At 39.0% G+C, this 23,992-nt stretch overlaps 1 protein-coding gene across 34 annotated transcripts in view; it reads left to right on the top strand.

The window, feature by feature from the left end:
• The window catches only part of UBAP2L (ubiquitin associated protein 2 like), a 44,852-nt gene that overhangs the window by 3,402 nt on the left and 17,458 nt on the right, over positions 1-23,992 (top strand). For 17 of the 34 annotated variants that reach the window (XM_054691607.1, XM_037500380.2, XM_054691605.1 and 14 more), the window contains exons 2-13: positions 1,314-1,443; positions 2,684-2,761; positions 3,310-3,420; positions 7,670-7,838; positions 8,274-8,369; positions 8,769-8,814; positions 9,313-9,425; positions 13,594-13,646; positions 15,184-15,269; positions 19,101-19,272; positions 22,738-22,936; positions 23,579-23,856. In XM_054691607.1, the coding sequence (XP_054547582.1) occupies positions 1,354-1,443; positions 2,684-2,761; positions 3,310-3,420; positions 7,670-7,838; positions 8,274-8,369; positions 8,769-8,814; positions 9,313-9,425; positions 13,594-13,646; positions 15,184-15,269; positions 19,101-19,272; positions 22,738-22,936; positions 23,579-23,856 (1,491 nt within the window). In that variant the 5' untranslated portion in view covers positions 1,314-1,353. Of the gene's footprint in view, positions 1-1,313; positions 1,444-2,683; positions 2,762-3,309; positions 3,421-7,669; positions 7,872-8,273; positions 8,370-8,768; positions 8,815-9,312; positions 9,426-11,185; positions 11,246-13,593; positions 13,647-15,183; positions 15,270-19,100; positions 19,273-22,737; positions 22,937-23,578; positions 23,857-23,992 lie in introns of all 34 variants that reach the window. The other 17 variants (XM_054691599.1, XM_054691597.1, XM_054691593.1 and 14 more) reach the window with 3 other exon arrangements.

The raw sequence follows: 23,992 nt of genomic DNA, 5'->3' as shown, positions 1-23,992 counted from the left end.
AGGCCTTTGTAACCTATTGCCCAACTTGATAAAGGATTTATCCCCAGGGAAGTCAGCTTTCTTTGTGACCCAAGAAACAGGTGAAAATAACTTCCCTAATAGTCAATCCTTGCATATTTGTTTAGAAGCCCATCCTATCTCTCCTTCAAATCCAGCAATGTTTCTGGGTAATCTAGACTTACCTTGCATAAAGTGTCACTGATGGGGAAAAAAAAATTAAATATAGAGCAGAAAGGTATAAACTTATCTTCTTTGGAAGGGAATGAAGCAATGCAAACTAATCTCTTATTTTGAGCACTCCATCATATGAATGTTTTCTTTGTTTACTAAATGCAGCAGCTGAGATTGCATCATAAAAGAAAATATGAATGAAGGGAAATTAAATTCTGTAGAATTCTTGCTTGTTAGAAGAGTTATAACAAAAACTGTTCGGTTTTGGGAAGGCCCTGTGTCGTCTTTGTCTCTTTAAAGACTCAACAAAGTCATCTTGCCAGTAATAATATCTCAAGTTTAAAATGATTTCCCAGAAGCCCTTCCAAATAAAACTTTGTGCTAAATGCTTTTGGTTTGGGACTCTGTATATTAAGGTGAGTGGTTGAGGGTAATTGCAATTCTGGTTTCTTGAAACTGGACTAGGAGACTGACAGAAGCAGCCAAAAAGCAGTGTGTTGGAATTATTATTCAGGGAACTGAAATTCTGGGCAAACTCACTGGGGCTAATACATGTCTTGCTGAAGGCCACAGGAACATGCTGCTCCCACAGCATGCTGGAAATACAAACTAGGGAGAAAGAGGCTAGACTTGAGCTTGTCCCTTTCCACAAGGTGGAGGTCACATGCAAGTTACATAAAATGTTTTTAAGGCAGGTAAGGGTGTTTTCATAAGTAGTTTAAGTTGTTTTTATTTGACTCATAGACTAATAAGCATCTGGAAGGCTTATTGCATTTAGGCTTTACCTATTTTTCCTTCTGTTAAAGGAATTTTAAGATATTTTCACTTATAAAAATGTTTTGGTTATTAACATTGTTTTACTTACTATCAAGGTTGCAGAAATTCATAAAGCTTATATTTACAGAGAAATAGTAATGAAAGTCTGCTTGTAACTTAAAAACAACACATTTATACATTTTTTTGTTAATTGAAAGTGGATTAACAGCCAGATATCTCTCAGGAATTTATCAAACTAAGTCTCAAGAATAGGCTAATCTTCATGGTTTGTTCTTTTGAAGAAATGAAAGTGAAGGTGCTGATGAAAGAGGTTGGAAACATTTTGCCCACAGTTAACAATCTAAACTTTTTTTTTTAACTTTCAGTATTCTACCTTGTAAATACTGTTATTTGTATATACTGTAAATGATGACATCGGTGGGCACTAACCGAGCCCGGGGAAACTGGGAACAACCTCAAAACCAAAATCAGACACAGCACAAGCAGCGGCCACAGGTAAAGAACCCAAGGGATGTGGATCCATGGGTAGCTTTGCTGGTTGATAACTAGTTTCCATCCAATGCAGCATCATTCTATGCTTTGGATTATCGATTTGGGTTCTTCATTCTGGTTTTTCTAGTTCTTGTACTTAGTTGGAGCTTTATAACAATGACATGCTTTATTGCAGTATGCTTACTTTCTGTTGTTTAATACTGCACTTTGAGGTTTAGGAAAAAAATGGGTCCTCTGGTTTGTATTTATCAGAGGGCACTTCCCTTTCATCTGGGCCTCTTTCAGCAATGCATTTCTTTCCTAGATCTTTCCACCTTGACGTCTCATTAGCCAACCTTTGTCTTGCTGCCTTTCCCCTTTTCTTTGCTCTTCTTTTCTCTTAACTTTTTCTTCCTTTCTGGTCTCAGCGAGGCCCACCTAATAAGATTTTTCCCTTCCTCTGTGATGCGCGAGCATCTTCATTGTATTACTTTAAAATTAACAAATGAGACACCCTAGAGTGTTGCTCAGTTTAAAGGAGTACTTATTAATTTCCTGAGTACTGAGGTTTATATTTTTTGTTGTTGATGTTTGTTTTGAAAGTTTGATTTAGATGTGATCTGTTTTCTATAACTGGTTGGTGGTGTTTGGTAACTACTGTGAGAGAATTAACTTACGCGTGATTATGGTCACATAAATTGAATTTGTAAGGCTAGAGTTTTCGTCTTACCCATTTTTCTTTCACTTGTATTCCCAAATGTATTTCTCGTAATATTTTACTACTTAATTTCAGTTGGGATAGTAAAATTCCTGATAATCTTCTGAACATGCACTGTATATGCATATATGCTCAGTCTATTCTCAGACTAAACCTTATGGTGTTCTCAGCCCTGGAATGAGAGGATGATATTGGCTATTGCAGAAGCAGGAACAACACATGACTTTGTAAAGAACGTTAATGTGAATTAAGGCGCAGATGTTTCAAAGTGGTGCTGTGATCCCAAGATGAAAACCTCTTTAACTGAACATTGGTGAAAAATCTCTGCTTTCACTGTGGTTTTTTTTTTTTTTTTGGTTGTTGTTGTTTTGATCATTTTGCTGATTGAAGCATCTTGAATGGTATTAGTTCTTTATTAGTTGGTCATTTGTAAAAAGGAGAAGGAAATTGGGGTGGGTGGTGGAGTGGATATTGACTACATAGTGCTTCTTATTTCTCTTAAACTGTTGCCTCTTGATCATGCCTTCTTGATCTTTCAATTTCTAGGCCACTGCAGAACAAATTCGACTTGCACAGATGATTTCGGACCATAATGATGCTGACTTTGAGGAAAAGGTGAAACAAGTGAGTGTATCACTTAACTCGCTATAAGCTATGGTAAAAGATGCCAGGGGTAAAGCCTATTTAAATAACAGAATATTTTCTACTATAGGTGAAGAATTAATAATGGTAGTTTAAGGCAATAAATAAGTGCTTTTACTATTTCATTTATTATACTGTTTGATATCTTGTTCAATGAGGTTTTATCTTAAGTTTAACCTCGTTTGGTTTTTTAACCTCTGAAATGCTTTTGTTGATTCCACTTTATAGCCACTTTGAGTTATGGCATGTAGAAAATAATGGAAATTCTTGGTATGCTGAAGTTTCTGTGTGTTCTGGGTTTGAGTCTCTAGTAGTTGGTTAATTGTTTGATAGCTTTGTAAATACTTTGGACCCCCATCCCTAATATTTTGCTTTTGGAATTAGAATACCACAATTCTACATATTTTGCTTTTTAAGCCTGGTGCTTTGAGACTCAGCTAATGTCTCCTCTCTTTTTAAATTCTTTACTTAGTTTTTCCTTTTAGGGGAGTGCAAGTTTGTCTTGATGTTTGCTGATCTTTCTCTTTCAGTTGATTGATATTACAGGAAAGAACCAGGATGAATGTGTCATTGCTTTGCATGACTGCAATGGAGATGTCAACAGAGCCATCAATGTACTGCTGGAAGGAAACCCAGATACGGTAATAAAGTATTCTAGAAAGTGGGTCCCTGGTTGAGAAATTAGTAATATTCTAAAAGTAGCAATTACTTTTAGCAATAATGCAACTTAAAGCTGAATACTTAGCTTTCTAAATAGAGCAAGCTTGAAGATTGTTTGCTGTTGGTTGTAAATACTTAAACTGTACATACAATAAATAGGAGAAAACAGATAAAATCAGTCTCCTCTAGTTGGTCTGGAATAAATTATTTATATTGCATTAGTAACTTACTGGGTTAGTCTCGATTAGAGATGCTATTTACTTTTAGTTTAATCATTTTGTTTCAAGTGTATTTTTATTTTTTAAGATTTATTAATTTTTATGCATATAAGAGCTGGGGTACAGGCCAGAGGTGTTGGGGGGGGGGTGAGAGGATTCACCAGAGACAGTGGGGAGCAAAACAGGCAGACTACTGAAATACACTGCTGAGGGGAGTAGCGGGCGAGACAGGAGAGGTCTGCTTTGCCATGTGGGTTACTCCCTGGCCAGCCGGGGATTGAATTCGTGCTGCAGAGGCTGTGGATTGCTTCCTAGTGCAGTGCTTAACCCCTTGTGCCACCAGGGAGGTCCCAGCAGTTAAACTTTATTTACTGTCTGTTGACCATCCTGAGAGATGATAGGACATATTTTTGAGGACCACTTGCCCTGGAATGTGGAGTAGTTGCTTTTACCCTTCTCATTTCCACTTATTTCTGCATTTGTGCTATCTTACCAAATTTTAAGTCCCTTAAGAATGGGAATTCTGCCTTATAATCTTTGGAATGTTCTTGCAGCCCTTACTAGAGCATTTCTTCATGAGCAGTGTGTCACTTAGAAATATTTTCTTTTACTTGGCCTTATGCTGAGGATCTTTGGTTGGGATTGATACTAGCATTCATCCTTAGATTGGTTTACTGGTGTCATGTCACTTTAGCTAGATGTTGGAGGTTTGTCAGTTTCCTTGAGAGCATGGGAAGTATTAATGGAAAACTTTTTAAAGTTGCATTTGAATTTGTACAATTTTTTTCTTCAAAAGTGTGGTTAAAGATTAAAATTTATATCATTGACCTTATTTGAAAATTCTGTGGCTGTACAATCAGATGCAGGATCTTTGGTTCATTTTCACTTTACTATATAGAGTGATTGTCTCAAGATGTTTTGGGGTGGGGTGAAGTGGGACTACCATGCTTTATTTATATGTACAATTTTTTTTTTGTACAATCACATTTGTTTCACCTTCTGTCATCTGGTGCTACCAGTGTGACCTACAGTATCAAAAAGGAAGATAGATAAATGGGAGGATGGATGTAGACTTATGCCACAGATAGATCAGCCACTAGTGAAACCAGTGGGAAGCAAAGTCACTTGCCAGAGATGTTGGATGTATTTAGGTGGGTGAAGTCCATATAAAAAAAACTGATAGTGCCTTTGGCAAGATCTTAGTAATTCTATTTTTTTTTTTTTTTTTTTGTGGGACCCTCACCAGCTGCCGGGGAACGAACCGGCGCTGCAGAGGTTGCGGGCAGCTTTGCAGCCCAATGCTCAACCGCTGCGCCACCAGGGGAGGCCCAAGATCTTAGTAGAACCCATCTGGTATATACCATAGAGGAGGGTGACTATGACAGGTTTCTGAAACTTGCCAGGTTTTGAGACAGATTATCAAAAAGTTTAAATAAAGTTCTTTTGAGTCTGGTTTTTAGGGTTCCTGATTCAGATTGGGTTGTAAGGTTATACTATAACATATGAATTAAACTCTGAGCGTAGAGTGGCGTACTGGATACAGTGAGGTCCTAAGAATAGGCAATGAGGGTTGCTGAGTTCTAGGTGAAAATATAATCTTTAAAAAAAATTATCAAACTATTTGTTGTACACTGTTTAGAATATTTAGAGAACTTTTTAATATAAAATTTACCCTTTCTTGAACTTAAAACCTTTTTAAAATTGGTAAAGTATATTTAACAAAGTTTACCACTTTTAAAATTACAGTCCAGTAGCATTATATACATCAACATTGTTATAGTCATTACCACTCTATCTTCAGAACTTTTTCATTTCCCAAACACAAATTGCCCTTTAAACAGTAACTCTCCATCTCTTCTTCCCAGCCTGTCAAGCTACTTTATTTTCTGTTTCTGTGCATTTGCCTTTCTTATGAGCTAATGAGTAGAGTTATACAGTATTCGTCCATCTTTTGTGTCTGACTTGACTTGACTCAGCATGTTTTCAGGTTTGTCCATTTTGTGGCAAGTGTCAGATTTATTTTTTATTTTTAAATGATGATGTTTTTTCGAGTTGATGGATTTATTTTTTTAAAAAAGATTTATTTATGCATTCAGGAACTGGGGTGCATACAGGCCAGAGGTGTGGGGAATGGGGGGTGGTGAGCGGATTCACCAAGAGACATAGTGGGGAGCAGAATAGGCAGATTGACTGAAATATACTGCTGAGGGGAGCAGCAGGCAAGACAGGAGAGGTCTGCTGCGCCATGTGTGGGTAGCTCCCTGACTGGCCGGGTATCGAACTCGTGCCATGATGCAGTGGCTGTGGATAGCTTCATAGTGCTGCAGCTTAACACCTTGTGCCACCAGGGAGGCCCAGGTTTTTTTTTTAAATAAAGTTTTTTCTTTTTTCTTTTTTTTTCAAAATGTGCAGTTAATGGGTCCTGTTCATGCATCTTCACCAGCAGCTGGGGCATTTCCACCCTTGGTGTTTCTGGTGTAAATTACTTATTCTCTGTGTTGATAAGTCTTTACTAAGGAGCTCCTGAAGGGTCACCTTGGTTTAGGAACCATGAATCTTTGGCCTCTTAGACATAACAGCTGGGATTATGGGCTTACAGTTGGGAACTTTTTAGAGAGTTTGTCACATGTGACTTTGTCAAACAAGCTAGATTATTGAGCTTGTCTAGAACTTCACCTTTGGACTAGTCCTTACTGACCTTGCTTCCAGATTTATTCATTGGATCTTTGTCTTTCTTGGCTGACTTTCGGGTGTCTTTCTTCTTATCATCTTTGGGTGCCATCGCAAAGCCTGGAGAACAGCAATCATAACACTCTCACTACAATGTCAAAAAGGAAGATGTGTCAGAATCTCATTCCTTTTTATGGGAGAATAATAAATATTCCTTAACATGTCTATACCACATTTATTTATTCATCCATGGTGGACATTTGGAATTATTTGGAAGAAACTTGTAAGCATTATAGTAGTTTATTCTCTAAATTCTCCAGCATGCTTCCCTAAAAGAAGGATACTCTTTTATGTGACCATAATATTATCCATCATGAGAAAATTAGTGGTAATTTTATATTACACTTCATCTGTATTCTTTGAAAGTTATTAAATATCAAATAACTGCTGCTGAGCAGCCATTGTTCCTTGTGTTAGATAGTAGCTAGGATAGGGTACTCTTGCTTTTTGCGCTGGAATTTTTATTTGTACATATCTGTAAAAAATGTAATCAAGTGTGTATTTAAAATTTTTAATTTACAAAATTCATTTTCCCAAGGAGTGAGGCTGTTTTCCAAAAGTGTTTATTTTCCTTACCGCAATTTAGAAATTATCATAGATTGTCTGCTTTGGGTGCAGTTGTATTGGATTATATCAATTATGGAAAAAGAACACAGTGGATAAAACCTAGATTCGAAGGCTTCCTGTAATCAGTATGTCTTAGGACCAGGGCTGTGCCTTCCTGACTGTTGCTTTGTCTTATAAATAAAGGAATTTGGTGTGTGGGGAGGGAAGTTAAGTATGATTGTTTTCCTCCTAAATTCTGGATTGCTTTATTGGAAATTGTGCTCAAGAATTGAATGCTGCAAATTAATTTGGATTTCATAGTTAACTCTTAGAAACTTTTAAGTTTTCTTTCTTGCTTTATTTGATATAAGTAAGGATCTAAAAGGTTAGGAGTCCCTGGGTGCAAGGGAAGTAGTTTTCAGTCCAAGAAACATAGTTGCAAGATAGGAACCAGAAGCTAACTGGACTAATATGCAGAGTGGCCAGATTGAATAGAGATCTTGGTGATCCTTTTAGAGTTGATCTCTGCAATCCATTAGCATAAGCACCTACCCTATACAAAAGACCTCAGTTTTGCAGTGATTTAGAGTTGGTTTATATTTCAACAGAAGTAAACCAGTGAGTGTCCTAGATGTGGATGCTGAGGGCAGAAAGGTTAATGGTTGTTTGAGCTTTTACCTCTGATTGCCTAATGTAATCCATATCGAGTAGACATGACTGTTTTTCTTTTCTTTAGCATTCCTGGGAAATGGTTGGGAAGAAGAAGGGAGTCTCAGGACAGAAGGATGGTGGCCAGACGGAATCCAACGAGGAAGGCAAAGAAAATCGAGACCGGGACAGAGACTATAGCCGGCGACGTGGTGGTCCACCAAGACGGGGGAGAGGTGCCAGCCGTGGACGAGAGTGTATGCATGGGGCTTTAACAAAACCAACTGTGGGTCAGTAATGTCTAGACTTTGGGGGGGATGTATCAGGGCACTACTAGGATGGACCTAGTTACTGTTATATCATCCTTTTGATTTTTCTTGCCATTATCTGTTCTGAGACCTTGGCATCTCTTGCATATAACCTTTTCTAGTAATAGTCATTAATTTGGCATGAAATTACTTGTAGTCACAAAGTTATTTGACTTGCGTTCTCTGTTGTGGTTCATCCCCTTCTCCAAATAACCATCATGTCCCGTCCCTCCAGCTTATTTTCTCTTTGTTTTTGCCTCCTCCTCATCATATATATACATATATATGTATATATATAATTATATGTGTATATGTCTATATGTATATAGTTTATTGTTCTGCTGACTGCTCTGGCCATCTATGTTTCTGTGTTTTTAATTTCAGTTCGGGGTCAGGAAAATGGATTAGATGGCACCAAGAGTGGAGGGCCTTCTGGAAGAGGCACAGAAAGAGGGAGAAGAGGTCGAGGCCGAGGCAGAGGTGATTGGCTTATTGGGGGATTGGATATTGGTACCCTTATTAGCTCTGTAGGGGTCTACTTAATAAACATTTCCACATGGAGTCTGGTACATTAATTGTTGAAGTGTCATGACATGTGAATACTTGGGAGACTGCTGAATAGGGGGTGGGAAAGAAGGCAGATGTTATTTCCTCTAGTCATTATTTATATTACTGTGTTTGAGAATCCAGCTGTTTGATCATCAATGGGATGATCTATTGATAGTAATGATTGTCCTATGCTGTTATGTTAACTGATGCTTCGCATAGTGAAAAAGTATCTGATAATATTTATCACTTACTATTTCAGAGTTACTGCAGTTGGTAAGGTGGTAGTATATCAACTGTGAAAACACTTACCTCTTTTTTTTCTTCCTTTAGGTGGCTCTGGTAGGCGGGGAGGAAGGTTTTCAGCTCAAGGAATGGGGTAAGTTTCATGGTGAATCTTCGTGAGACACAAGACTTTTTCTCCTCCAAAGGGTCACCATAAAATTTTTAAGTGGTTAATACCCTGAGGATAATATGACGCCATAAGCAAAAATTTGATCACAAAGATTTTTAGACTATTTAATTAGAAAAATGTGTAGACTTAGGGCTTATTTTTACAGAGATAAGTTTCGCCCCTTAAATTACTCTCACAGCTTCATTTCAGGGCATGTACGTGCTATTTTCCCACAGTCTTCCATGTGGAATTTATGATGGTTATTGGTGTCCTAACTCAAGGGATAGTAGCTATAAATTGAGATTACACCATGAAATTTAGTAAAGGTGTACACACTGTGTAGGATTATAGGATGTAGAGCCAAGTTTGATCTGTCTAAGGAAAGAGATAGTCAGGATTCTGATTGCCCTCCTCTTTGAGTTAATTTTTGTTGGTGCTGCTTAGAAGTCAGAGACTCTTTCAGCTTTTTTTCCACTCCCCCAGAACTTTTAACCCAGCTGATTATGCAGAGCCAGCCAATACTGATGATAACTATGGCAATAGTAGTGGCAATACGTGGAACAACACTGGCCACTTCGAACCAGATGATGGGACGAGTGAGTGACTTTTATTATTTTGTTTCTTGTCTCTGGGAACCTAAGGAGAATTTTTTTGTAGATTATATAGTCATCTCAAAAAAGTGGAGTAGTTTTGGGGTATAGAAATAGGGTGAGAAAGGGATGTCAGTTGAATTACTCTGTATTTATTTACTGTATGCCTTTGGGTACATTATACATGCTATTGCACCTGGTATTCTTGCTGTTTTGTGAAACAGATTTTTATCATCATTTTCCATATGACAAATTAAGGCTGAAAGAGAGATGATGAAATTTGCTTGTATTTGAACTGAGAATTGTTTGACTTTAAAAACTTTTTCCGTTGTGCTGTTTGACTACCATAAGCTCCAATTTCCTAATGTTCCTTTTAGGGTAGCTAGCTTTGCCTTTTGCAAAGATACATAGAATTAGTCAGATCACTATTTGTAGAGATGAATAGGACCCAGAATTAAAGTCCACTGTCAGTTTGTTTTCTGGTACCAAGGTGTATCTTGTCTTCATTTTTGAGAGATCTCAAGACTTTCCTTTCTCTTTGTTGGCATCTTCTGGATGTGGTAGAATATAACGAGATTTGAATGATTGCTTTGTTAATTGACTTTGTGCTTGTGTAGGGGGTGTAAGGATCGTTAGCTTATGGGATACATCAAAATGTGTTCTGGAGTAAAGATACTTCTATTGCTTTAAATATTGAGTACCCCCTGGACTTCAGAATACTTTTTCGTTATGAGATCAGTTATTTCCTTCTGGCTGAGCCAAGTACATGGAGAGCCTGAGACTTCTTATAAAGATGGGGGCAGTGGGAGGAGGGAATGATTTAATAATAGAAGGTAAAATAGGCTCTTTGACTTCTGATTCATTTAAATTTGCCTTGCACCCTTTCAAAGATAAGTGATCTTTAGGTCTGTCTTTAGGAGGATCTTTGACATGGCTTCTCCTCTACTGCCCTCAAGATGTCACACCTCCAGTCTTGAATGTTGCTTGCTTTTTGTTCACCAAGCTATCTTCTAAACTCATTTGAATATAGATTTTTTCCTTTGGTTGAGGCTACTGTTGAGACATTGGCTAGATGTCTTTTTAAATTCCCTGACCATTTGGCTATGAAATCTCCTTTTATATTTTAATTTATTTTACTTTGGAGACATTAGAACTGTCCTTCATCTCTTGGTGACTTTGTAGAAGCAGTGGGAACAGTTTGAGTAACAAAACAGTGTTTTTCATTTTTAGTTTGTTTTTGGGTATTTGATTTTTTTATTTTAACCACTGGCCAAAAAGAAAAAAAGTTCAGGGATTTGTTTTAGATACCGATAGGAAATCAGGCAGGCATGGATTTCCAGCCCTAGATTGCAAGTCTTGCTTGCTATTTTCAACAGGGATCTGGTTGGAAAATGGAATGAAAGGGGTAAAGTTTGTATTTATTTCTGCTGAAAAGAGAAAAGCAGATTTAGGTGGCTAGAATCAGAGATCTGATTTGTGGCTGAGTGAAATTATGTGTTGCTGCTGTCATCTTGTTAGCACTGGGTGTAGCTTCATACATTCCCATCACTGTTAATTTCACAATATGAACTTAACTTCGTGCATGATCTCTTTTTGTGTTTTCATGATAGAAAGCTTCAAATTCCCTGTTTGATTTAAAAATAAATTTAAACCTACCCTTAAAATATCCACAGGTACAGTGGGACTTATGTATTGGGGGCAAGCATTCTCATTTACAAGCAAAATTTCACTGGTTGTTTTTTCTTTTCTTTTCTTTTTTGTTTCAGGACTTGATTTCATTGGGGTTGAGGGGTCAAATTATCCCCGAAAATTTGAGACTGCTCCTGGTATGATACATCCAGGCGCCTAACTGCCCCGGATATTTTTATAGATTTTTATGGACTGAAATATCTGTGGATATGTCATTTTTCTGTCTTTTTCTCTTTCTGCCTTTTCTCTCATATTCTATGCCCATTTTCCTTCAAAAATTTGTTCACTCAATATTTAACATTTACAATGCTGCTGGAATAGAAATTCTAACCTGCTTGTTAGATCATTTCTACTCTTTATGTTCCTTAATGCTTCCTCAGTATAGTCTTTTCAGTCACGATCATACAGCTTCTATAGGGAAGTTTCAAGTAGGTATCTTCTTTCATCCCAGATGCAATTGCCAAGAATGCAGAAAAAAAAGTCCTGCATCATGAGGGGTTAGACTAGATAACTTCTTAGGTCCTTCCTACTCTGGGATTGTGTGTATGTGTTAACCCAGATTTTGGGTTTCATTTAGCCAGAGTGGAATGGATGTCAAAGGGGAGGAAGAGTGGTAATTTAACCCAGAGAGGGAGGAAGGAATGTAATTTATAACATGTCTAGATTGAGATTGGACTTTAGTGTGAGTTGGAGAAAATTTATTAAGTGGTTTGAAATTTTCCTGGTGCAGTTAAACATAGTCCTGGGAAAGTCATTACAATGAATACATTTTTCTCTAGAAAACAAGCTTTTAGTATTTAAAAGAGTTACGGATAGGTTTTGTAGGGAGTATGAATATTTCTCTTTAGTAACAATAAAATCTGTGAATGCTAGATTTTCATTCTTGTGAGAAGCTGTCTCCATTTGGAGAGAATGCTTTGAATTATTCAGCATGTACTGTTCTGCAGAAGAAGAAAAAGGATGTTCTTACCCATTCCACAGATAGGTTCTTAATTTTTATTTGGTCTCATAGAAACTTACCCAAATTCCTTTACAAAACAGTTTTCCTTTCTGAGGATATCTGTGTACATGAAACAAAATAAGGAGAATGTTGAAGGTGGTTTTATTGCCTGTGGATCTGTCCTGTACAAACTATCTTAATTTCATTATTAACAGCATGAGGAGAGTGCACACCTCCACTGTCTGCCGTGACCTTGGCAGTCAGACTTAAGATTCTGTATGACTAGGATTAGGACAATAATGTGTGTATTTGATTCTTTTCTTTTTTTCCACTTGCCCCCCTCCCCCCCAGGAGTTTTTTTATTTTTGTGTAGAAGAACTGGGGTGTGGGCAAGAGGTGCAGGGGGTGAGAGGATTCACCACAGACAGAATGGGGACCAGAACAGGCGGATCTACTGAAATACACTGCTGAGGGCGAGACAGGAGAGGTCTGCTGTGCCATGTAGGTTAGCTCCCTGGCCGGGGGTTGAACTCAGGCCATTTCAGTGGGCTTTTGTGTTGGTAGTGCTGAGACTTAACCCCTAGGCCACCAGGGAGGCCCTGTTTTTGATTCTTAAGTCTCATTCAGTATCTTCTGAAAAGAGCAAATCTATAGGGTTTCCTTTATAGTTAAATCAGTAAGATTATAAATTTGGCTTCTGTTGAGTATGCTTTTTTTTTTTTTAAAGATTTATTTATTTATGCATACAAGAGCTGGGGTACAGGCCAGAGGTATGGGGGGTGAGAGGATTCACCAGAGACACATTGGGGAACAGAACAGGCAGATTGACCAAAGTACACTGCTGAAGGGAGCAGCGGGCAAGTCAGGAAAGGTCTGCTGTGTCATGTGGGTTGCTCCCTGGCCAGCCGGGGATCGAACTCGTGCTGCAGAGGCTGTGGATTGCTTCATAGTGTGGTGCTTAACCCCTTGCACCACCAGGGAAGCCCGTGAGTGTGCGTTTTTAAATTTAGTTTCAGTAGTAGTCGTCAGTGCCCTCAGTTTGCATTTCAAGCCTTTTCTTCCTTCATTGCCTTTTCACTATCGTGTAGCAATCTTTTGTGTTCATATTATCACTGCCATCTTTCTTCAGACTACCTGCCATGTTGTCTTATACCAGATAAGTAGGTGTAGTTTGCATGTTTGAATTGACTGTTGCTATCTTACTTAATTGGCTACTAAATCTGAGGGCTGAGGGCATTAAAGAAACTGCCTGGCATATTTGGTCTGTTGGGGTCTTACTCTTGAGTTTTCTTACTCTTGCTCATTGCTATTAGAGCTGTGTAACAAAAACAAAGCTTCTGTGAAATTATAATCTTATTAAAACCCTGGTGCTCTGAGGTAGCCCTTTCTAAGTAATTTTTTCCTTGCTCTGAATACCAAGAATCTCTTCTGATTTCTAAATTCTGGTCATACTTTTGGCTGCCAAAGTGTTAATACCTAAGTGTTTTCTGCACATGCTATGTGCTGGAACTTATAATTGCTTCACTAGTTTTCCTTTATTCCCAGGTGCATGGAGGACTGCAACAGAGGAGTGGGGAACTGAAGATTGGAATGAAGATGTAGGTATTCCTAGGTCATTCCTCATTAGTGCTTTCTATCCCTAAGTGGTGTTTAGGGATAGAAAATGGATATGTTTCTACCCTTCAAAATTCACCCTTAAGATTCTGACCCAAAACTTTTACATCCAAAATAGTGTTCTGAGCCAGAACATTTCACATATGTTATATGAAGGAGACTGGGCATGAACAGGACTCTGTGGAACCAGACTATGGAAAGGGCAAGTGCACTTGTGTAAGTTCAATATCTGATTGTCGGATTTATTCCAGGAAAGAGCTGGTGGTTGGGTAGGGCACCAGAAATGGAACTAGACAGGTAGTGCATTGAGTAACAGCTGCTGATGGAACATGACTTTATTTACTCAGAGCAATTCTGTTATTTGATTCACATTGAGTATTGGTGTGTGGTCCTGTAATTGGCTTGGAGGTGGGTATAAAGTAGAAGTTAGAGTACCAAATCCTCAAGTTTAAAATCTGGTTGGCTCTAGAACCCTTATATTTATTCACAGCCCAACTTTTGTAATTGTAATGGAAATTATTGTAGAATTGGCTGTCTTCCAGCTTGACTCAACTTGGGAACATTGTAGATAGGTGGCACTTAAACAAGCTCTGTGAATTCACTGGAGTAGTACCTGAGTAAAAGAAATATGCTGATTTCTGGTCTCCCCAAGCTTATGCTGTGAATTATGGTTCATGAAGGAACTCCCATTTTAACATTTTTAAAATCTACTTTTCTATACTTGTATATATTCAGACAAGATCGCTTTTATGGTAGGAGGCGGTGATACTTCAAATTGATGTGGTTGCCAGGCCTGAATTTTTTAAATTACACATGCATCAGCATCCGAGGGGGATTATTTTCTATTGTAGTTGTGCTGGACTGCCTTATGAATATTTTCAAAGATTTAGCATTCTGCTTAAGCAACTTTCAGAGAATGATATATTGGGGGGGGGGTGAGGGGAGTGGATTCCCTAAGACACACACAAAAAAAACAAAACAAAATCAAATTTTCGAATAGTAGGAAGAGTTATTCCCTATAATTGCTTTATTTCATTTTGGTGTCTTAGAGAGACTCGTGTAATACGGTCACTATGAAGCAGAAGTTGCAAATAGTTTAAATTATCCATGAAAAGATCTTAACTCACCAGTGCCTTGGCCTTTTTCTGCTCAAAAGCCAAGAATTAACTTACTGAAGATAAAGTATGACTTGGGAGGGAGGGAGTTGGAGTTGGAAACTAAAATGGGAAAATATTAAGGGGTTTTCTCTATTTTTCTGTCCAGCTTATACATTAGCTTTCCCAAGTTCTGTGTGCATATGATGTGACTCCACTGTATATTACTGGTTCCTTGATTCTATCTCTTGAGAAAACCATAAGCATATAATAGGGTTTGAAGGTCTCACTCATTCATGGGTTCTCAGGGTAGATCTCTCTTCTAAGAATTTTCCCTTTTTCTCGATGTTGAATTACCCTTACCTGTGCCAGCTTTCTGACTGTAACTTACCTAACACCAGGAGTGACTAATTCTTCTGTTTTCCAGCTTTCTGAGACCAAGATCTTCACTGCCTCTAATGTGTCTTCAGTGCCTCTGCCTGCAGAGAATGTGACAATCACTGCTGGTCAGAGGCAAGTGTGTGGTAAAATTCAGTATATTTTTCCAAAGGGTTCTACTGAGATAGTTATTAGGATGAGTGGCACTAGGGCTTTACAGACTTCTATAATGTTGGTAATAATTGGTAACCAAATCACATTTGCTTTCTTTTTTAGTTAATTGATAAATTTATGAGTTGGTAAGAGTTAATCTACTGAATGGAAGTTCAGATGTTACCATTTAAAAGCTGATTCTCCCCTAAGTAACCCTTTAATTACATAGGTTAGCCTGTTGGCATCACTGGCATTAACTGAAATGTAACACAACAGAAGTTATGTTAAGTCAGGCAAAGAAAATCCACAAGTGGAAGTGTCTTCAATTATTTTTGAGTTTGCAGAACTGTTTAACAGTTTATTGGCTTGCTTTATCTGCAGAACCAATCAGTGATCCTTTTTATTCTTTGGATCATTGAGATGAACTTACTAGAATTTGAACCTTGGTATTGGGGTTAATGGAGGCAGATACACTCATAAGGGATTATTTTTGTTCCCTGAAAGTTTCTAGACTTGGATATACAACTGTTAACAACTCAGAAGGTCCAAAAGAGAAGTGTGATAGGAATGGGATATTAGAGATGTCATTACCAGACGTATTGTGTTTTTTTTCCCCCCTGACATGGCATATGTGTCATTTTTTTCCACACCAATTTGGCAGTTCTCTGACACCCAACTAGGTGTCGAACAATTCAATGCAGTTCTGACACTGAGTAGCCAGAGTTAGTGCACACTTATGTTGATAGCTTCGTTCCACAAGACTGACCCTACTTTATCAGTCACCTCTAAATAGGTGCCCTGGCCTGACACACTTCTGACCAGGTGACTACAAATTCGGGAGTTCTCATAACTCTCCTCTCTCCAGGTTCAGTAGTTTGCTAGAACTATTCACAGAACTCAAAAAATTGCTATTACTGGTTTATTGTGATTGGCACTCAGAAACAGCCATATGTAAGTGATGGATGTATAAAAGATTCGGACAGGATTATCTGAATCTTTTTATAAAAGTTAGTGGGGTGAGTGATAGAGCTTCTGTATTCTCTCTGGACATGTTACCTGTCTAACACATGGATGTTTCATCAACTTGGAAACTGAATCTCATTGTTGAAAAGTTTTTGTCAAAGCTCCATAATGTAGGCATGGCTGATTAAATCATTTATTGTTGAGCTTAGTCTCCAGCTCCCCTCTTTCCCTAGAAGTAGATAGATTGGTGGGGCTGAAAGTTCTAGCTCTTAGTGTTTCTCAACACAGTGTGTTTTGGGTTATTGACCCCATCCTGAATAACCTCATTAGCATAAACCATGGTTAAAGAGGGCTCCTTGTATATTTATTTCTACCTGCCCCCCAACACCATCCCTTAAATCACCTTAATCCTTTCTTCCCTCCTGTCTCCTCCTTAATCTCAGAGCCCTCATGTTATTTATTAATGTCTGCCAGTTTTTGTATTTTACTTCTTTAAATTATCCACTATGCAAGAGTCCAGTATTAGTCTTTGTAATTTTTACTTGCTTTACTACACATAATTCCTTCGAACTCTTTCCTTCTATTTTGCTGTAAATGGCAGCCTTTTGTCTTTCCTTATGATCAAGTGATATCACATAGCACGGATATATCACATCTTTTTGATCCAGTCCTCTGTCATTGAGCATGTACATTGTTTCCATGTCCTAGTTGTTGTAAATTGTGTTGCAGTAAACATTGTAGGGCATATAGTTTTTTGATTAATGGTTTCATGTTCTTAGGCTGGATGCCCAAGAGTGGGATTGCTGGGTCATACGGTATTTCCATTTTTAGTTTTTTAAGGTAAATCTGGTTTACTTTTCATAATGGTTGGACCAGGTTACATTCCTGTCAACAGTTTGATGGGGTTCCTCTTTCTCCTCATCTTCTTGTAGGGGGTCTTCTTAATATTTGGTATTCTCACAGGTGTCAGATAGTATCATTGTTTCTTTAACAGCTTTCAGTGGAAGTGAAAGAGTGGTGATGAACATTTTTCATGTGTCTATTGGCATAGTAGGTAGCCTTTTTGGTGAATTGTCTGTTCATATATACTGACCATTTACTAAATGGGTTTTTATCTTGGATAGTAACCCCTTGTTGGCTATATAGTGTGTGACTATTTTCTCTCATTAAGTAGGATATCTTTTTAATCTTGTATTTTTTCTATGTAAAAGCTTTTTAACTTGAGGTAAGGCCAGTTGTTTATTTTTGCTTTTATTTTCCTTAAGTCTCCAAAAACATCTTTTTTTTTTTTTTAAATAGAGGCATGTTTTATTTACCTATTTATTTGTTTGTTTGCTTTCTTTCTTTCTTTTTTTTTTTTTTTTTTACATGCACTGGGTACAGTCAGAAGCGCGGGAGGGCAAGAGAATTCACCAGAGCCAGAGCGGGGAGCAGAACAGGCAGAAGGACCGAAGTACACTGCTGAGGGGAGCAGCGGGTGGCAGGAGAGGTCTGCACACCATGTGGGACCCTCCTCCGGTGGCCGGGGAGCAGCCAGGGATTGAACCGGCGCCGCAGAGGCTGCGGGCAGCCTCGCAACCCAGCGCTTAACCGCTGCGCCACCGGGGAGGCCCCTCCAAAAACATCTTAATTGTTGATGTCATAGGATATCCTGCCAATGTTTTGTATATTTTTTGTTATTGTTTTATCTGCCTTTTTAAAAAGATTTATTTATTTATGCAAGAACTGGGGTACAGGCCAGATGCGCGGGAGGGTGAGAGGATTCACCAGAGACAGAGTAGGGTACAGAACAGGCAGACTGACGAAATACACTGCTGAGGGGAGCAGCAGGCGAGACAGGAGAGGTCGGGTGAGAAAGGAGAGGTCTGCCGTGCCATGTGGGACTCTCGCCAGCCAGCCAGGATCAAACCCAGTGCTGCAGAAGCTGCAGACAGCTTCACAACCCTGCGTTCAACTGCCTGCGCCACCAGGGGCGGCCCCTATATCTAAATCTTTAATCCATTTGGAATTTATTTTTGTGTAAGGAGTTAGAGAATGATCCAACTTTATTTTTTCATGTGTGGCCTTCCAGGTTTCCAAGCACCATTTATTAAAAGAGGCTCTCTTTTTCCCCATAGTTTGGTGGTGGCTGCTTTCACAATTAGGTACTGATATGTATGTGGACTTATTTTTGGGCTTTCTATTCTATTCCGTTGATCCATGTGCCTATTTTTGTGTCTACATATTTTTTGTGAACATTTATTTATTTATTTATTTATTTATTTATTTATTTATTTATTTAGGTGCCGCAGGTAACTTGGATTTTATAAAGCTTTGGGAAAACTTTCCCAGATCCTTTGTTCCAAAGCCATTTGAGATGCCAGTTTTCAAGTATACAGCTTAGATATCTGTTCTGTTTTCTTTCAAGATTTATTTATGTATACAAGAAGTGGGATATAAGGCCAAAGGTGCAGGGGGTGAGAGGATTCATCAGAGCCACAGAGGGGAACAGAACAGGCAGACGGACTGGTACACTGCTGAGGGGACCAGCAGGCGAGACAGTAGAGGTCTTCTTCCCCATGTGGGTCAGCCTCTGCCTGCAGATAGCTGCATAGTGCTGAGACTTAACCCCTTTTGCCACTAGGGAGGCCCTCATTTCACCAAAATTTTTACCTTCGTTAAGATTGACAACATTGTTGGAATATGACTGTAGATAATATGGTGACTCTTATTTATCACTTTGGTAAATCAAGTATTTTAGGGCTTTGTGTTTCTGGGGGAGTAACTTCTTTTTGATCTAACCATAGTCTGAGTCAGATGTTGGTTCAGAATACTAGCATTATTCATTAAGCTCTTGCATTTCTTCACTAGAATTGACCTTGCTGTTCTGTTGGGGAAGACACCATCTTCAATTGAGAATGATTCCTCTAATATGGATCCATCTCAGGCTCCTTCTCTTGCCCAGCCTCTGGTGTTCAGTAACTCGAAGCAGAGTACTATGTCACAGCCTGCTTCAGGGAACACATTTTCTCATCATAATATGGTAAGTGGGAAACATGGTGTATCCTACTCAAACTTGCCTGGTGACTCTAGCACACATATATAAAGTAATTCCTTCTAGTGACAGTGAAAAGTTTGTAGCAGGATAAAACAACTGTCCTATTATGCAACTTCAGTGTAGAGAAATTGAGTTAGATAGGGGATAGTTCTAAGAGAGAACTTAGAACTAGCTTATAAAAATGAGTTAACCATTTATTGAATATCCATTGTTCAAACAGTTGTTTGCTATCACGCTTGAAGAGGAAAAATCAATACCATCAACAAATTTTGAAGCAAAATTGCCATATATGTTTATTGAAACCAGCCATTTCTTGACTAGGCTTCCAAACACTTGGGGACTTCCTGAATCAGCACGCCTCCTACCTCTTTCTTTTTTTCTCTTTAAGCGTTAAGAATAGGGGTAAGTTTGTTCACTGTGCCTATCTTATAAGACTTTAGGAAGACAAATAAGAAATCAGATAAGGACTATATAACTGAGGTGTAAGTAGTGATATAATTTATTAATAACTTAGGGCATATAAGTCATGTGACTTGGTTCAGAACATTAAAAAAATGAGAGCTGGGGTATAGGCCAGAGGTGTGGGGGGTGAGAGGATTCACCAGAGACAAAGTGGGGAGCAGAAAAGGCCAATCTACTGAAATACACTTCTATGGGGAGCAGCAGGCGAGACAGGAGAGGTCTGTTGCAACATGTGGGTCAGTTCCTGGCCGGGGGTTGAACTCCTGCTTCAGTGGCTGTGGATAGCTTCACAGTGCTGAGACGTAATCCCTTGTACCACCAGGGAGGCCCATTAATTATTCAAAAGAAATTATTTAGACTAAGTGAAGATGATGCAAGGACCCATTTTCTTATAGTCAGTACATCCTAAGAACTGCTTTTTTTTAAAAAAACTCTTTGTTTTGTCAATTTTTTTAAAATTTATTTATTTATTTTTTATAGAGGCATGTTTTATTTATTTATTTATTTGTTTGATGGTTTGTTTATACATGCACTGGGTACAGTCAGAAGCGTGGGAGGGTGAGAGAATTCACCAGAGCCAGAGCAGGGTGCAGAGCAGGCAGAAGGACCAAAGTACACTGCTGAGGGGAGCAGCAGGCGGCAGGAGAGGTCTGCGCGCCATGTGGCACCCTCCTCCGGTGGCCGGGGAGCAGCCGGGGATTGAACCGGTGCCGCAGAGGCCGCGGGCAGCTTCGCAACCCAGCGCTCAACCGCTGCGCCACCGGGGAGGCCCTGTTTTGTCAATTTTTGATGGAGGGTATGTTATAATTTTAAGGCTGTGTGTGCATTCAATTTTATTTTTCCTAGTAATTTTATTTTATTTTATTTTTTTTAAAGATTATTTATTTATTTATACAAGCACGGGGTACAGTCAGAAGCAAGGGAGGGTGAGAGAATTCACCAGAGCCAGAGAGGAGAGCAGAACAGGCAGAATGACGAAGTACACTGCTGAGGGGAGCAGTGGGCGTGGCAGGAGAGGTCTGCGCACCATGTGGGACCCTCACCAGCGGCCGGGAATCAAACCAGTGCTGCGGAGGCTGCGGGCAGCTTCGCAGCCCAGCGCTCAACTGCTGCGCCACCGGGGAGGCCCAGTAATTTTATTTTTAAAGATTTATTTATTTATGCATACAAGAGCTGGGGTGTAGGCCAGAGGTGTGGGAGTTGAGAGGATTCACCAGGGACAGAGTGGGGAACAGAACACCAGACTGACTGAAATACACTGCTGAGGGGTGCAGCGGGCGAGACAGGAGAGGTCTGCTGCACCATGTGGGTAGCTCCCTGGCTGGCTGGGAATTGAACTCGTGCTGCAGAGGTTGCAGACAGTTTTACAGTGCTGTGCTTAACCTACTGCGCCACCAGGGAGGACCTTTCCTTGTAATTATTTTAACTAGAAAACTACTGAGCTAATCTCTAATCCAGAACTCTTGTCAGTTTTTAACCGTTAAAGTGGTTTTTTGTGTTAATTATAATTTGGTGGTTGATATTCTGCCATATATGAAAGGTGACAGGTAAGAAAAGGTGGGGGGGAAGGGAAAAGGAGTGGAATGTTGACATAAAAAAGAAGAAATAAAGTGGGACAAAGATTGTAAGAAGGTGTAACAAATACCAGGAAATTACCAACCCCTAATATTGGATAATGTACTTAGATGCCCTGTGTCTTTTTTTTTTTTTTTTTAAGATTTTATTTGTTTATGTATACAAGAACTGAGGTGTAGGCCAGAGGTATGGGGGACTGGGGGAGGTAAGAGGATTCACCAAAGACAGAGTTGAGGAGCAGAACAGGCAGATCTACTAAATACACTGCAGAGGGGAGCAGCGGACGAGACAAGAGAGGTCTGCGCCAGCTCCCTGGCTAGGGATTGGGGATCGAACTCAGGCTGCAGTGGCTGGTAGTAGCTTGATAGCGCTGAGACTTTAACCCCTATACCACCAGGGAGGCTCTCCTGTGTCTCTCTTAATGTCTGAAATTCTGAATATTTACAACCAGATTCAAATTCTGATATGAAATTTGTTTTCAGCATACTTGCACTTAATTTTAACATTTTATTTAATGTTTGTCACCTGTCACAGTTTAGTAAATTCTGTGCATTCTCATTGCTTATATTGATCAGTATGCTGATCAATTTATGTTAATTTGAACAAACTGATTTTTAATAAGAAAACACTCTAGATGGATGTGAGGATGATATTGTCAAATAAACCTCTGGAAAACCAGGTTAAATCTTGTTGGAAATTTTTGGAATAGTTAGGGCTACATGGTTCATCTGCATTGAGCAGGCAGTTTTTACTTGGTATTGGGTACTGGGGGAGATCCTCTAAAAACTAAGTTTTACACTGAGAAAACTGTGAAATCATATTGACTCATTGTTTGGTCTAAAAGTTGTGTGTTTAACTTCTTTTTCTCTGCTAGTTACTAGCAGCATTGAGTAGAGGCTCCAGTTAGTTATTTTCATTTCTTTTGAGCTGTTTAGAGAAAGTGACATTAAATGGCTAAAGTGAAAGTGAAATTTCATGTTATCTTCATGTTAATTTAGTAGTTGCGTATTTGTTGATTTAAAACTTCTATACAGGGAATTACCTAGTCATTAGCGCCATATCCCAGGGAAGGGAAGGGAAGGTAGTGATGGTATAAATTTAAATACTGTATCATGCATATATTGAAATTCTTTGTATACATTATGTTTAATTTTTCTAAACTTCATGAAGTATTACTTTCCTTTTCAATGAGGTAAATGAATTACAGAGAAATTACAATTAATTTTTCTACAACTGCATAGGATTTGAATCTAGACAGTCTGACTTCATAGTGTGTACTATAATGGACCTGCCGTATACTTAGCTTAGTGACATTCTTTATTTGTCTGAACTGTACGGGCTTTCATTCTGTGTAGTATGTTTCTGAACAGGGTTGTGGCTGTAGATTACTCTAATCTCTGTATTGATCTACAGGTGAGCATGTTAGGGAAAGGATTTGGTGATGTTGGTGAAGCTAAAGGCAGCAGCACCACTGGCTCCCAGTTCTTGGAGCAATTCAAGACTGCTCAGGCCCTGGCTCAGTTGGCAGCTCAGCATTCTCAGTCTGGAACCGCCACCACCTCCTCTTGGGACATGGGCTCCAACACGCAGTCCCCGTCGTTGGTGCAGTATGGTGAGAAAGATGGAAAGTTACTTGCATTCTTTAAGCATCAGAGCATTACAGTCAAGAGGCTAGCAGAAGTAGTAGCGGGTGGAGGATGTGTCCTTTTTTGAGAAGGGCAACTAATTGATAAATTGACTGCCCTTCGATAGGCAGAGTTCAGAAAGCTGGCAAATAATAAAAAGTTGAAGCTATAAATTTTCTTCCATCAAATTTATATATGTGTGTGTGTATATATGTGTATATATATATATACACACACACACACTCATATATATAGTTGCATTTTTCTGTTGATCGGGGGATATTTTGGAGTCTTCCTAGGTTTAGCTTTGGTGTTTCAGAAGAACACATTGCCCCGGAAGGATCCATGTCTACTTGGCCTTTTAGGACTACATACTCTAAAAATGGAAAGTTTTTAGATTCCTTTCTTAGAACAGGCAGCGTAATAATAGCATTGATTTGATTAGACTCTACATGAGAACAAATATGATCCTGAAGATTGTCACAGAAATGAGATTATCGTCTAATGTCTATAATCTATATGAGGTTTTGATTCCTGAGGGCCTACTTCATAACTCTAGAGCAGGATAATAGCATTTTCTTTAGGTTCACTAGCACTTCTGGCCTCATGCATATGGTTTCCTCTTGCAGATTTGAAGAACTCAAATGATTCAGCAGTGCACAGTCCTTTTACAAAACGCCAGGCTTTCACCCCATCTTCAACCATGATGGAAGTGTTCCTTCAGGAGAAGCCATCTTCAGTGGCTACTTCCACAGCTGCACCTCCACCCCCATCTTCTCCTCTGCCAAGCAAATCCACCTCGGCTCCACAAATGTCTCCTGGGTCTTCAGACAACCAATCCTCCAGCCCTCAGCCGGCTCAGCAAAAACTGAAACAGCAGAAGAAGAAAGCCTCCTTGACTTCTAAGGTACTTGAACTGTAAGATATTATTACCTTTAGGGCAAGGAGGATGGGGTATAGGATTTGATGATTGAGATTATAGGGATATGGTTTGGACAGTTGAAATGTTTGAAGCAAGCATTTTTTAAGCCTGTAAGATTACA

Source organism: Talpa occidentalis, unplaced genomic scaffold, assembly GCF_014898055.3.
Source record: "Talpa occidentalis isolate TD23 unplaced genomic scaffold, MPIMG_talOcc4v2.1 talOcc4.9, whole genome shotgun sequence".
In the NCBI taxonomy this organism is placed as follows: Eukaryota; Metazoa; Chordata; class Mammalia; order Eulipotyphla; family Talpidae; genus Talpa; species Talpa occidentalis.
Note: the sequence above shows the minus strand (reverse complement) of the source record. Positions and strands in the feature narration are given on the sequence as shown.